The sequence below is a fragment of the Meriones unguiculatus genome, chromosome 20, assembly GCF_030254825.1.
Source record: "Meriones unguiculatus strain TT.TT164.6M chromosome 20, Bangor_MerUng_6.1, whole genome shotgun sequence".
Classification (NCBI taxonomy): domain Eukaryota; kingdom Metazoa; phylum Chordata; class Mammalia; order Rodentia; family Muridae; genus Meriones; species Meriones unguiculatus.
This window is the reverse complement of record NC_083367.1, coordinates 62,702,398-62,717,226: the sequence shown is the minus strand read 5'-3', so window position 1 is coordinate 62,717,226 and position 14,829 is coordinate 62,702,398. Positions and strand designations below refer to the sequence as shown.

Sequence of the window (14,829 nt, the reverse complement as noted above, 5' to 3'; positions counted from 1 at the left end):
TATGTGTTCATTGGGGCTGGAGATACGGCTCAACCTCTAAGACCACATCCTGCTTTTCTGAGGACCTGGGTTCAGTTCCTCACACCCACACCTGTAACCCAGCTTCTGGCCTCTATCACATGTATGGTGCACAGACATACCTGGAGGCAAACTGCCCATACACATAAAATAAAAATAAAGTTTAAACATTTCAATGTTTTGCCTGCATGTATGTCTCTGCACCAAATTTATGCAGTACGTGTGGAAGCCACAAGAGGGCAGTGGATCTTCTAAGACTGGAGTTACAGATGCTGGTGAGCTGCCAATGCAGAAATCAAACCGTGCCCTCGGGAAAAGCAATGAGAGTTCCTAACCACTGAACTATCTCTCCACCCCCAAATAAATGTTCTTCTTCTCCTTCTTCTTCATCGATACTTGTCCAAGGGGCTGGAGATGTGGTTGAGCTGACAGAATGCTTGCTCGGCATGCACAAAGTCCTGAGTTGGCTTAAAACTGGGCGTGGTGGTGTGTGTCTGTAATCCAAGCATTTATGAAGCGGAGGAGGAAGTGTCAGAAGTTCACAGTTGGGACCGGCGGAGTAGCTCAGTGGTTTGGGACACATCCTGCTCTTGTAGTGACTCTTCTAGAGTTTGGTTGTCAGTACTCCTATTGGCTATCTCACAACTCTACGGCTCCAGCTCCAGGGGCATCCAGCAGCTCTGGCCTCTGTGGGCACCTGGGTGTCTACCTACACAAACACATAATTAAAAATAAAAACAAACCTTAAAAAAAGGTCATCCTCAGAAACAGTGTGTTTGAAGCCACTGTAGCCCTTTTAATTGGGCTGAGCTGGGCCCTGCTGCCTTATCAATTGATAAACCTTATCAATTTATTTTCCTGCTTAAGACTGCCTAGCCCTGTAGTCATGGTACCTCGTGATTCTGAGGAACTCAGAGATGCATCCATTTATTTCGCTTATGTTTGATTTAAGCATTTTCATTTTGGAGCCTACCTCCTGTCTGCTGCAGCCATCTTTACTAGCCACAGGCAGTCTGTTGAGGGGAGTGACTGGGGCATTCTCAGGGCCCTGAACACAAATGCTGTCTTTGATTAGGAGAGGCATCCATTCTGGGTCACTTCATGACCCCCTCATTGCTCAGCAAAGGCTCTTCTACTGGGTGTGGGAAAAGAACTTTTTTTTTTTTTTTCCCAGATAGACCCTAAATACAGGGATGTCAGGGAGCTCTCAGGGCTGGGCCAACTTCAGGCTGCAGCTGGGTCCATATGTATCTTCGATAAGATTTATCTCGGAAGGCTACACCTAGCTTCCTAAACCAGTTTTTCTCTTCTCGTACCCAGTCTTCCATCTTGCAGTATTCTCACTAGACCTTACCATGCAGGCCTGTTCAGGTGGAGAGGAAAGTGTCTGAGGGCATGGTGACATCCTCCTTCAGGACGGATGTCAAAGAAATGTGCTCTGAAAATAAAAATCCTTGCTTGGGACAGATGCAGCCGATCCCTGTACAGGGTTAGGACAGAGGATTCCCCAAGGCTGATGGGATCAAATGGGCCCAAGAGAGTGCCGTTCTCAGGATCTTATCTTTGACTTCTATCTGGTCACTGAGAACTGAGGCCTAGAGGGCAGGGGGTAAGCTGGTTCTGCCCTGAGAGCCTGTCAGTCAGAAGGGCGGGATACAGAACTGCTCAGCACTCCAGTGAAGTTCACAAAATCAGATTCCTGAAGCCAACTCTGTTCCAGGCGGTGGACTAGGGCATGTGCACTGGGGGCTGCCTGTCAGCGTGTTCTGCGGGGCTGATCCATCTTCCTCCTGTCCTTCCAGTTACCACCCTCAGCTCTTCCAGCCCTCTCCATTTCCTCATTCAGAATGGAGCATACGGCGAAGCACTTGAGGCTAGCTTCCTTACACCCGAAGGCTCCTGAACGCACAGAGAAAGCCAGCTGACGGCAACATCCATTGCTCTCTGCTTCCCGACGGCTACACTGAGCTCCAGTCATCATGACTTCCTCGCCATGACGGACTGGACTCCTTGAACTGTGAGCCAAAACTAATCCTTTTTTCCTTAACTTGCTTTTGTCAATTTTCTTTCTCCCCCTTTGATCCCTTGAGCCACTGAAGGCTCCCCCCCCAACCCTTTCTCACCAACCTTTCTGTCATTTGACAGGAGGAACTGGGGTATTTAAGGAACTCTGAAAGGCCTGACTTATCTCACAGGAGTGCGGTCTAGAACTTCTGTGGAAAGAAAGTTGGGGGCCACAGACTGCTCTTCTCCGGGCTCAGTGGGACTTATCCCTGCTCTCTCTATACCTCCCCCACCCAAACTTACCCACCTCTGAAGAAAACGATTACTCACAACGACAAACCAAGCACAGAAATAGCCGTCCTATTTGTGGCTTAAATGCAGGCAGCTTTATTTTTACAGTAAGTTGCTGTATTTTCTCTAAGCATAAATCATTACCTACCACAAATGAAACTCCAGCCCCATCTGTGATAGTTCCTGTTTTGTTGGTGGTACCAATTAGTCAAAAAACAATTGGCACCTTCCCCCACCCACTCTCTCTGTGGGAGGGGAGCCATCCCTTGCAGCAGCCCCCTCCCCTGGAGACCAACTGACCACTTTGCTTCCTGGTGGCTTCGCACTGCGTTCACCGTTCACCTGGTGACTGGTATCAACCTCCAATCTGGGTGACTTGCCCTCTGCCGGAGTGGTCAGGCCTCTCTGTTTGTTAAGAGATGGGAAAAAGCAAACTGCTGTGCTCCTCCGTTCTGTCGACTTAAGCAGTGATGCTTCATTAGTTGGCCACTCTGCTCAGGGTTCCGCTGCCCTCCTGGGGAATGGCTGTTCACCAGATCTGGAGAGCCTCAGCTCTAAGGAGCAGAGAGAATCCTTCTGTTCGATCCCACCCTCCTTCACCCCCCCAGGGGGGGGGACCTCTTGGCCAGCCCCTTTGTCGGCTTTCTTTGGATTCTACTGGCTTCTCTCACGGATCCCTCCCCTATGGTGTGTCCCTTCCCTCTCTACCTTGCAGTTTGCCCTTAGTGGGGTTTCCTTTCCCTCTCTGACTTTCCTCCTGAAACTTAGGCTTCTCCAGGAGGCTGGCCTTCTCTTCCATTGGGAAATCAGGCAACGAGAAAGCTTTTTTTTTTTTTCACATCTGGCCAGGGCTCACTGGCTCTGTTGATCTCTCTGTCTCCCTGTGCTTGCTGCCTGGACCAGCTGTGGTTTGAAGCTCTTTGGGGTAAGCCCCCCCGTCTTGTGGGTCTCCTTCCAGCCCCTGGGAGGACTGAACCCTGGGCTTCCTGAAGAGCAGTTTCATTCCTGCCCTTTAGGCAAACCTGCTTTGGAAACAGTTTGAGCAGGAGGTGTGTGTGTTTCAAGACTTTATCCATGGACACCTGCTTTCCAGTGCATTGGCATTGCCTTCCCATTTGATCTGACTGGTTCCAGGGTCATTGCTACCTCACTGTGGTAACTGGAGGAAGCTCTCTGAAAAAGAGGAAGTATGGACAGGAGTGGAGGGAGGGTGGCTCTTTGCAGAGGGCATGGCTACCTGAGATCCAGGTGATCTAGAGTGTTCTTTCTTGCTCTTATCTTGGCTTCTTGGAGAAAAGCAGGCAGCAGTCAAGGTAAAAAGATGTTTAATGCTGTGTTTCTGAGTTCCTGTGTGAGAATCTGTACCTAACAAAAGCAACAGTTTCTGGGAAGGAATTTGCTTGGGTGCTGCCTCAGGACAGACATACCGCTCTACACAGACCCCAGTTCCGTGGCTTCCCTTCCTCTCCGTTACCTCAGCCCAGCTTCCTGCTCTAAACTGTTCATGTCATACTCCAGGGACTTGTAAGGGGGAATGAGTATAGAATCATTTATCCACGTGCCTCCCACATACGCATCCCTTTTCGTCCCTACACCCTTTTGAGGCAATATTAACAATCCATTTTACAGCGAAGAACACTGAGTTTTCAAGAGCTCAGTGCAGGCCACATGATTACTTCCGAGCTCAGTTAGGAACTGGAATGGTTCTATGTATTCTGCCCTTTCCTGCATGTCACAGGAGCACTGTTTTCCTTAGCCCAGGCTGGCCCTGGTAGCTCAAGATGAGAAGCCACCCTGTGCTATCCCTGGCTCGTTCCCACTATGGATCAGGGTACAGATTTTCACTTGTGTGTCAGCGATGATGCCATCTGAAGTGCGGCTTCTGCTGATAAGCGTGGGACCATCTGCTTGGCGCAGCTCAAATATTTTCAGCAGTGGGAGAGGAGCTCTGACTTCAGAGACTAGTCTGCAGCCGTCCTTGGAGATGCTGGGACCGGGGCCCTGGCAGGCTGGCTGGGTGTGAATGCTACGGGACTCAAAGGAGCTGTCTCCCTGCTGTCACCTCTGACCCTTCCTGAGCGAAGGACACCAGCGAGTCTGTGCTCCGGTGTGCAGTTGTTCAGATGCTCCTGACAAGTACAGTAAGATCTCCCCCGTTCTGGGAGCTGTCACCCCGGCAGCGATTTCTGTGCTTCTTGTGGAGTGAGATTTGCTGTCAGTGTGTGTTGGCAAAAACTTCTGTCCCCCACTGCTTTGTCTTGGGAACTTTGCTTGTCTGCTGGGGCAATTGTTCCCGGATGCTGCTTCCCAACTTTAGGGCTGAAACTTCTACCATAGCTTTGTCGTCTTGCCTCATGACTGGGAAGATATGGAAGAATTATAGGATTGATTCACAGGTGGATGAATGGTGGATGTGGGTGCTTTCAAGGTTGCTTCAGGGATAAGAGAGGGACCGGGGCCTGAAAGGGCTATCACAGTATTTGATTCCTGTGTAGAAACTGCTTGACATAGCCACTGGGCATGGCTAGAAGCAAGCAGGGCTGGTTTCTCTTTGCTTTCCTTAGTAGGCACCAATGTTTGCAAAGCTCTGTCCAGCCCAGGGGTGACAGAGTATGCCCTAAGAAGTCTTTGGGGTGTCTTAGCAGTATTTCCCAGCCAGCCAGGGTGGGCAGGGTGATTTGGCAAGTAGTAAGGGTACCAGCTAGTGATACACTGTTGTATGTGACAATAAGGTGATCAGAAGCTGGCCTCTGGAGTAGGGAGGCTTACCTCAGTACTCTGGACATTTGAAGATGGGAAAGTTCTGTTGTGGGGCTGTCCTACATTTAGCCACTAGATGTAAAAGCATACTCAACTCTGCTTGAACTCCGAACTGCCAGGCATGCCAAATGCCCCAGAGGAGAGGTAATTCCCTTCCACCCTTGATAACAGTGAACTTAGTTGGTTCTCCTGCATGCACAGAAGAGGGACCTGTTCTTGGTTCTATATTCAGGTGCCTATGGATTAGAGTGATGTGAAGATCTGCTTAACCGAGGACAGGTGTTCCTACCCCAAACATTCCCTTCAGTGCCTTTCCTTGCCACGGAGATTCTGTCTCACAAATGGCTTTCTATTTGTGCAGGTTAGTGTACACACACACAGAAGAAAGCACCCTTTTCTTTGCATCTACACACCAAAGAAGGTCCTGCCTGGAATCAGCTCCTCTGTGGTTGCCTGGGAACCGAAGCAGGTTTTGGATACATACTCCTCCAACCCCTAGTTTTGTTGTTGTTTCTCTTATTTCTTTCTTTTTGCCTCTATCTTTTTTCCTTCCCCAAACACTCTCTCTCTCTCTCTCTCTTTCTCTCCCTCCCATTCCTCCCCCCAGAAGGGATGCTTCAGAATAGAAGTCTGGGGCTCAGGAAAGACTGTTAGTGAGCAGGAATATGGAAGGGGACCTATTTCTGAGTTTCTAAAGAATGCACACAAAGACATGACATTTGTTATTTTAAAACATTAAAATGCCTTATCATTGTGTGTGCGTATGTGTGGGGAGGTCAGAGGATAACTTTATGGCGTCGGTTTTCTCCTTCCACCTTTAGTGGGTTCTGGGAATCGAACTCGGGTCATCAGGCTTGCACAGCAAGTGCCTTTATCTGTGGCGCTCTCTCATTGGCCTAGGTAAGGAATCTAAGCTTTTTCTGTCCCGACTCATTCTCCTTGATTCTGCTATGAGCTCCACTGTGCTCCACTCCTCACAGCTTCCAGGGAGACATGAGTGGAAGTCCTGCAAGGAGCTGTCAGGATCTGGCTATGCAAAGTCCCATCCTTCCACTGTTATGGGAACCCACCATGCTTGTTTTCCCTGCTTGCTGATTCATTATCTCAGCCTGACATTTCCACAAAGCTCATCTTGGCAAAGAACGTTCCAATCTTTAGATTTTCAGTATCTAGCTTTTCTCATATCTCAGCCTTCCAGAAACACGTTAAAATGCTAATTATGTGGAGGATCTGAAGTCCAGAGGGGCCGGGCTGCTTGGCTTAGGCTTTGCATCTGTGATCAGCTGGCTTGAAAGCTGAGCTCCCGAGCCAGGAGGCTTTCGGCACAGACAGCAGAGACCTCTGCACTGTGATGTGCATGACAAAGCCTCTTTTGCAGTCTCTGCCACATCTACCGAGAAAACAAAGACCATTCTCGGCAATGAGGCTCACCACATTCTAGGCCCTTGCCACTCTTAGGTCCTAGGTCCTAGGGGAACCTTGCAGAGGGCCTGGAACCACATCCAAGTAGACTCTAGTCTCCCCAAAAGGAAAGGAAGAAGCTCTGGCTTGACGAATGGCATGGGAATAAGAAGAAACGGCTGCCATTTACACTACGCAATAGGCAAAGGGCAATTAGGGGGTATTACGCTTGGGCTCTGGCACAAGACAAGGAGCATGCGCATTCGCCTGAGCCCCCCTCCCCCCGCATCCCCATTCTGGAGGCTGGTCCCTTGTTGAACTATGAAATTTGTAGTGCTTCTTCAGTGTTTTGAGGCTGGACAGGTGAGGTCGTACTTAAAAGGGACCCCGTGGAAGTGGCTTCAAATCAGGCTGCTGCGGCTGCGCCAACCACAATAACGAAAGGCAGATCTGAGGCCGGGGAGATGGGTCAGCAGCTGAGAGCGTGCGCTGAGCTTGCAGAGAACCCCGGTTCAGTTCACAGCCCACACTGGGCAGCTTGCAACCATGTAGCTCCAGGAGGTCTGAAGCCCTCTTCTGGCCTCTCTGGGCACTGCGCTCAGGTACACACACACACACACACACACACACACACACACACACAGAGAGAGAGAGAAAGAGAGAGAGAGAGAGAGAGAGAGAGAGAGAGAGAGAGAATAAAAAATAAAATCTTATTTATTATTTTAGAATTTCACATATGAGTACCATATTTACGTAATTCAACCCTTTCTCCTATTTCTAACTCCTCTCTTGTTTCCCCATTCCCTCTCAAATTTATAGCCTCTTATTCTTTAATTATTATTGTTACACATATACATATACATTTACACATACAACCTTGAGTCCTTTGAGTGTTGCTTGTACGGAATGTGTTTCAGGGGACTCATTCCTGGAGAAGATGGAGTTTCCCTTTCTCAGCAACCATTAATAATCTGTAGCTTTTCATCTAGGGATAAAGTCTTGTAATATTTCCCCCATCTATGTTGGCATGTCAACTGGTGCTGTCATTTTTTCAGACCTTGTTTAGGCAGCTATAATTCTGAGCTTCCCTGGTATATGTAGAAGCCACTATCTTGTATCATAGCTAAGTGGCTTATAGAAGAGCCCATTAGGATGGCTTTTTTTTTTTAGAGGGGGGGGGACTTTTCTGTAGGTGGGAGTGGTTTGATCTGTCCCCAACGACCATTCTGCTTCTTGATGACTTTCCTGGAACTGTAAACCAGGCTGGCCTCCAACTTGTAGTAATCCTCCTGCCTCTGTGATTACAAACATGAGCATCACAATAGACTTTCAGTATGAAGAAGGTACAGGAATCCTGTTCCCACTACAGATGAGATCATAATTTAAAATCCAACCTAGGGAAAAGAGTCCCCTCCATGAGGGAATAAGGTGCCTTAAGTCCTCAGATAGGAGGTTAATGTCGGCCTAAAGTGGAATACAAAATGTAAGCACAGGAAGGCCTGCAGCAGGGTGAGGAAGCTAGGGCTGGGTCAGGGCTCCCAGCTTGCTGGATTCTGCACTGTTTGCTGTTTGTCCATCTCCCCGATCTCTCTAGCTTCCATTTGCCTGTAAAGCGAGAGGCTTGGCTAAACCGATGCTTTCTTCTCTGCTGAGTGGGAAACAGGCTTGAGTGGAAACAGGAGACCTGGCCAGCTCTCTGATTAGGATCTGTGAGCATTGCCCGGGGAATGCCAGCCGCCATGAAGCAGTGGTGGTTGGTGGAGCCCCTGTGGGGTTGTGTCTTGCAGAGGATCCAAGCTTGGCATCAATCCTTAATTTTCTTCCTTGTTAAATGAGGGTGACACTGGCTTTCTTCCCAGCCCTCCCACACTGGTGATGAACGTCCATAGTTAGGCAGCAAGGAAGGATTCTTTGGATATTAAAGCCTTTATGTCTGCCCTCTTATGCTCCAGTAAATTTCATTCTCCCTAGGAGACGCGTCCATGAGGAGCAGGGAGGAGGGAACAAGAGTCTGGGATGCTGCCCATGCAACTGACTAACGATGCCACCACCTGTTCCGGTCCTCTCTTGCTCTGTCCCCAACTGAGGTTCCCACCACTGTGTTCTATACCAAGACCTGATAGGACAAGCTGTCCTTCTCCTCGGATGGTCACCGCCAGCCAGGTAAACACACAGCCCGTGACTACAGTCACTCTATCACAAGATGACTCACCTGTCTGGACAAAGAGCCCGCAGTCCTAGAACTGGGTCTACCTGGGGACAGGAAGTGGCCCCAGACTGATCATCCTGTCAGGCAGGTGTGGCCCCTCATCAGGCAGCTCAGTCATGGGGTGTCTGTGGGCTCTTGGGAAAGCCTCATTGTGGCTAGAGTAAATTCCAAGCTAGAGTGCTTTGCCAGTGAGCAGCAACTACAGCTCCACTCACCTCGCCCACCTCAACCTCAAATATCCTGGCTAGCCACAGCAGACATGTAACAGACAAGACACCAGGAGCCTTGAAGAGGATGGGGATTGCAGTGGCCGGCACACAGGGCCAGCTGGCTCCCAGGCCTCCCAAACTGCTACTGGACAGTTAGAAATTCCTGTTGGTTCAGAACATTTGCGATGTGATTATTTTTTTTTTAGCAATGTGTTCATTGAAGTAAACTCTCACTATAACTAAACAATGGAGAGATTATAATTGTTATTGTTTTGAATGAGAATTAGTTTTCATAATTTAACTATTTACATTCCAACTCCATGATAAAAATTAGCCTGACTATGTAATTCATGAGAAAACCGGTTTACTCCCTGGGATGCCCTGGGCAGAAGGGAGTGCTGTTTCCCCAGGGAAATCACAGAGATCCATCTGTCTCTGCTGCTGCCTTGGCCTCCCAAGTGTTGGCACCACTATGCCCAGCTGGCTAAAACCATTCTTTTTTGTGGTGCTGGGGTCGACACAGGGTCTTGCTACATAGCCCTGGCTAGCCTGGAACTCACTGTATAGATCAGGCTGGCCTCGAATTTGTAATGATCTTCCTGTTTCAGCTTCTTGACTGTTAGGATTACAGACATAAGCTATCATGTCAAGCTAGCAGGGACATTCTGTACCTCCTGCCATCATGCATGTCCCTGTCTGTAGTGCTCTTTTTTCTTAAAATGTCTCCACTCCCCCCCCCCCCCATTCAGCAAACAAACTCCTACTGACCCTTCAAGACCCGGTGATGTAAGGCTCCCCCTCAAAACCGTATAAAGCTGCCTTGCTGTGTGCTTGCCTGGTCTTGGCAAGCTCTCCTTCATTCCACTCACCAAATTGAATTAGATTTAGTTCTTTCTCCCCAGCAAAACTACGCAGAGGCTCTTATTTTTAACACTCTGCAATGACTTACAATTAAATCTTGAAAGAATGGAGAAAGCCTGTTTCACCATCACAAAGATAAATCTCTAACTTTAGAATTGATTAAGGTCGGTTTGATTTTCAGATACAACTGGGCTTAAAGTGTTCAAACAGCTTTCTCAACTATTTTAGTGAATTTAGTTAGAAGCTTTTGCGGAAAGGGAGAAAAAGTTGAATGGAAATAAAAACTGGATCATAAAAGCAGAGTGTGGGACCTGTCTTTTCAGAGTATGGGGGAGCAGGCTATGAATTTTGAGCTCAGAAGTGAGGAGATGGGAAGGGAGACAGGCACAGTGGTGGGGATCCATCTCACCCCATGATTGTGATCACATGGGAGAGCCCTCTTTCTCAGGAGAGAAGCCAGGAGCTGATTGCCTTCACGGTCTAGAAGGACCCAGGTGTGTGAGCCTTGCCTGAGAAGCAGGATGGCCCTGTTGCCTTCCCTAAGAACCAGCCTAGGTCTGGTTTCACACATTCCCAGTATTTGGTTTGGGTTTGCTCCTAAGGACCCATCTTTGAATGAGAAATTTCATTTTGTGACAGTTCGAAGCCCGAGCTCTCCCACAGGTTGGCCAGTGGCCACCTGCTCCTATCAGCACAAGAAGCTAAGGATGTGTCATATTCTACAGGGTGGACACCGGTCACCTGCCCCTATCGAGCACGGGAAATGTGGCTCATCCCAAAATGCATGTGGGAGACACATCCATTTATTTTCATTTTTTGCATTTTAATTTTCATATTGGTTATTTGATGAAATGCTATTATGAACTCATTGTATTAAGTAAAATAGACCACCAGAATAAATTCCACTGGCCTATTTTTATTTCTTTTACAAATATTTATTTTATCTAACTTTATTTGGATAAGTGTTTTGCCTGCACGTATGTATGTATGTGTATGTACTACTTGCATGCTTGGTATCTGTAGAGGTCAGAAGAGGGCATCAGATACCCCATTTGGATGCTTGTAAACCACCATGCCGTGCTGGGAATTGAACCCAAGTTCTTTGTGAGAGTAGCAAGTGCTTAACCATCGAGTCCTCTCTCCAGCCCCTATTTATTTATGTTTAGTGTGTGTGAGTGGTTTACTTACTTTTCTGTCTGCATGTATGTTTGAGTACCATATGCTAGGTATCCTGGGAGGTCAGAATAGGATGCTGGATATCCTGAAACTGGAGTTACAGGTTGTTTAGAAGCCTCCAGTGTGGGTGCTTGGACTTGAACCTGGGTCTTCTGCAAGAGCAGCATGTGCTCTTAGACACTGAGCAATCTTTCCAACCTCTCAACTTTCTATCCACAATGTCAGGGTTATGGCTCATAGCTGAATGTCGCTCTTCTATTTTATTTTATTATTTTACTTTATTTCTCTCTCTGTGTGCTCATAGGTGTGCAGGTACACATGTGGGTGGGTATATGTGTAGAGGCCAGAAGTCAGTTTTGAGTGTTGTTCCTTGGGTGACTTGCATTTTTTTTTAAATAGGATTTTTAAAAAGATTTATTTATTTATTATGTATACAATGTTCTGTCTGCATGTACACCTGCATGCCAGAAAAGGGCACCAGATCTCATTATAAATGGTTGTGAGTCACCACGTGGTTGCTGGGAATTGAACTGAGGACCTTTGGAAGAGCGGCCAGTGCTCTTAACCTCTGAGCCACCTCTCCAGCCCAAATAGGATTATTATTAAATAATAATTATTATTATTTGCCATTTAGGCTAGGCTGGCTAGCCAGCAAGGCCGATGGATTCCCCTAACCGTCTCCCCAGGGCTGAGATGTGTGCCACCACATCTAGCTTTTAAAATAGATATCTGCTTTTGTGTGTTTTATCTGCATGCACTGCCCACAGGAGCCAGAAGAGGTCGCTAGAGCCCCTGGAAGAGGTGTTACAGATTGTTGGGAATTGAAGCCTCTACGTGGGTGCTGGGAACTGAAACCCAGGTTCTTTGCACCCCTGAACCATGTCTCCAGGCCCCATACCTAGGTTGTTTGTTGTTTGCTTTTTAAATGTTGGTTTAGGGGATCCAACTCAGTTCCTAGTTCTTGCAAAGCAAACACTTTCCTAACTGAGCCATGCCTCCAAGCTATCTCCTTTATTTTATTCTCCAGTTTTTATCGGTTTTGTTTGCTTGACTTATTTACAGAAAATTACCTGAAGCAGCCCAGCCCAAGGCCTCCTCATGGACCAGTCAAATATGACATCTTTTGCTGAGGAGCAAGCCGTGAACACCTCCAGCAGGAATGCCTCCCTGCGGGGCTCACCCCCACCCATTCCCATAGCGCACTGGGTCATTATGAGCATTTCCCCTCTGGGCTTTGTGGAGAACGGGATCCTCCTCTGGTTCCTCTGCTTCCGGATGAGGAGAAACCCCTTCACTGTGTACATCACCCACTTGTCCATTGCTGATATCTCGCTCCTGTTCTGTATTTTCATTCTGTCCATCGACTATGCTTTAGACTATGAACTCTCTTCTGGCCATTACTACACAATCGTCACGTTGTCCGTGACTTTTCTATTTGGCTACAACACGGGCCTCTATCTGCTGACAGCCATCAGTGTGGAGAGGTGCCTGTCGGTCCTCTACCCCATCTGGTACAGATGCCACCGCCCGAAGCACCAGTCGGCATTCGTCTGTGCCCTCCTGTGGGCACTTTCGTGCTTGGTGACCACCATGGAGTATGTCATGTGTATTGACAGCGGGGAAGAGAGCCACTCCCACAGTGACTGCCGGGCCGTCATCATCTTTATAGCCATCCTCAGCTTCCTGGTGTTCACGCCGCTCATGTTGGTGTCCAGCACCCTCTTGGTGGTGAAGATTCGGAGGAACGCAAGGGCCTCCCACTCTTCGAAGCTGTACATCGTTATCATGGTCACCATCATCATCTTCCTCATCTTCGCCATGCCCATGCGGGTTCTCTACCTAGTATACTATGAGTACTGGTCGGCCTTTGGGAACCTGCATAACATCTCCCTGCTTTTTTCCACTGTCAACAGCAGCGCCAACCCTTTCATCTACTTTTTTGTAGGCAGCAGCAAGAAGAAGCGCTTCAGAGAGTCCTTAAAGGTGGTTCTGACACGGGCTTTCAAAGACGAAACGCAGCCCAGACGCCAGGAGGGCAATGGCAACGCCGTCTCCATCGAGACCGTGGTCTGAGGACCTAGACGGGATTGTGAGCAGAAACAGTGGACTGCTTTCCATTTGTGCTTGGATTGCAATTTAAGTCCATTTAAATCTCCTAAATATGACACAGAAGGGAAGCTTCCCACATGCACGGGGGTTTAATTGATGGTGAGCTTCTATCTCTGGAATGCCTCCATACACGACGGCGCTCTGTCGGTTCCATTCTTATCAAAGATTCATTCTTCTCTTAGCTGTCTAGTAGTGATCAGCAATGAACTACGCTCCAGCAGGAAGTATCCCAAAGGTGACCTGGAGTACCTGGGGAAGCCACGCAATGACTGCTGTTCCCCCCTATGTGACCTTGGGCAAGTGGCTTTGGGCAGCCTTATTTCCTCCCTCAGTGGGGACAGTGACGGTCCACCCTGTTTAGTATGATGAGGTAGGCAAAGCACCTGGTTCATTGTCAAAATTCAACAAATGTCCGTCTCCCCTTATCCTTGCTCTAAAGCACAAAGTGCTTATACAAATATCACCTTGTGTTTTTAAACACTGAATGTAGAGTTCCAAAGCTTTTTTTTCTTTTCCTCGTAGCATGCAAGCTTTTCATGGTATAACACCTCTGCTGAAACATCAACAGTTGTTACGGTCTAGGCAGCCACGTATTGGGACATCGTTTCAGTTCTGGGAACAAACAAACAAACATTTGTTTCCTCCTGGAAGAGTTTCCCATGGCTTTCCTTGCCTTGGGGAATAATACATGAAATGAAAGCCTATGTTTTGATTTTTTTTTTTTTTTTTTTAGCATATACAATTTCACAAATGCAACTTAATTCAGGAGACCTGAGGACTGTTGTGCTCTTGAAGACCTGTTCCCAGACAGTGATGGGTTATTTATAGCTATGAAGTTCTTGCCATCAGTCTCATAAACATCCCTGCACCCCAAGCCTCTTTTTCCCGAGGCTCTGTGTGGGCGGGTGTGCGTGCATACAATTCACACACATGCAGCTCACATACATGTGAATATGTGTGGCTGCATGTTTGGTGGAGGCACGTGCGTGTGAGTGCGCACAGATGCCCGAGGCTACAGGAAGTCTTCCGTTGCCTTCCCCCTTACTCACTGAGGCAGGCTCTCAGTCAAATCTAGGGTCGCCACCTGGGGTAGTCTAGCATGCTAGCTTGCCCCAAGGATCCTTGTTTCCACCTCCCAAACACCGGGCCTACGGACAGGCTCCCATGGCCACTCGGCATGGGGCACTCTGGTCCTCACTCTTGCGTGGCGAGTGTTTCACCCCAGCCTCCAGGCTTCATCATTCGGAGAAGGAGGCTGCTGGAGGGAGCTCACAAGGATGCCAGCACATCTTGAAGGGATCCGGATGCCCTCCCCCAAGACTGACCTCTGCGGGACCTCCTGGGCCTGAGTACAGGCTCAGGCAAACTCTCTCCTGCCTGCTCTGAGTTGCTACCCCCCCCAGACGTGACTGGTTGGATTTTGACTCTAGCCAATCTCCCGACCTTCCTTCCGGGAGTCTCACCGAGATGGCGGCTCTTGCTGCGGTTCTTCACTCAGGCAAATGTTCAAATCCGCAAACGAGCCATTAGTGTTTGTCTCCACTGTGTGTACTCGCAGGGCAGGTGCCCTCCGGACGGAGGACTCTCCCGTGCTGCCCTCTCCACCTTGTTTCTTTCTCGGAAGTGACAATGCCAGTCATGTGGGGCTGCTTTGTTGGGGGAGGGGGAGGGCTGTGCATCCCTCCCATTGAGAGGAGGCAAGAGACTTCTCAGAGCGTGGTGACATCTGATTCAGAAGTGAGGGGGCTTGTGTTCGGGAGTCCAGATGGGGTGCGGAGCGGCGACATTTAG

The 14,829-nt window shown here is 48.6% G+C and overlaps 1 protein-coding gene across 4 annotated transcripts; it reads left to right on the top strand.

The window, feature by feature from the left end:
• Window positions 1-4,162: 4,162 nt before the first annotated feature.
• Window positions 4,163-13,740, top strand: Mas1 (MAS1 proto-oncogene, G protein-coupled receptor). Of its 4 annotated transcripts, XM_060373209.1 has the most exons (4): window positions 4,163-4,454; window positions 5,435-5,542; window positions 8,446-8,637; window positions 11,992-13,740. In XM_060373209.1, exon 4 carries the CDS (start codon window positions 12,028-12,030, stop codon window positions 13,000-13,002), a length of 975 nt encoding a protein of 324 aa, XP_060229192.1. In that variant the 5' UTR covers window positions 4,163-4,454; window positions 5,435-5,542; window positions 8,446-8,637; window positions 11,992-12,027; the 3' UTR covers window positions 13,003-13,740. The 4 variants fall into 4 exon arrangements, with proteins under 4 accessions (XP_060229192.1, XP_060229194.1, XP_060229193.1 ...); XM_060373211.1 differs by lacking the exon at window positions 5,435-5,542 and having other exon boundaries at window positions 4,163-4,420; XM_060373210.1 differs by lacking the exon at window positions 5,435-5,542 and having other exon boundaries at window positions 8,449-8,637.
• Window positions 13,741-14,829: the final 1,089 nt, after the last annotated feature.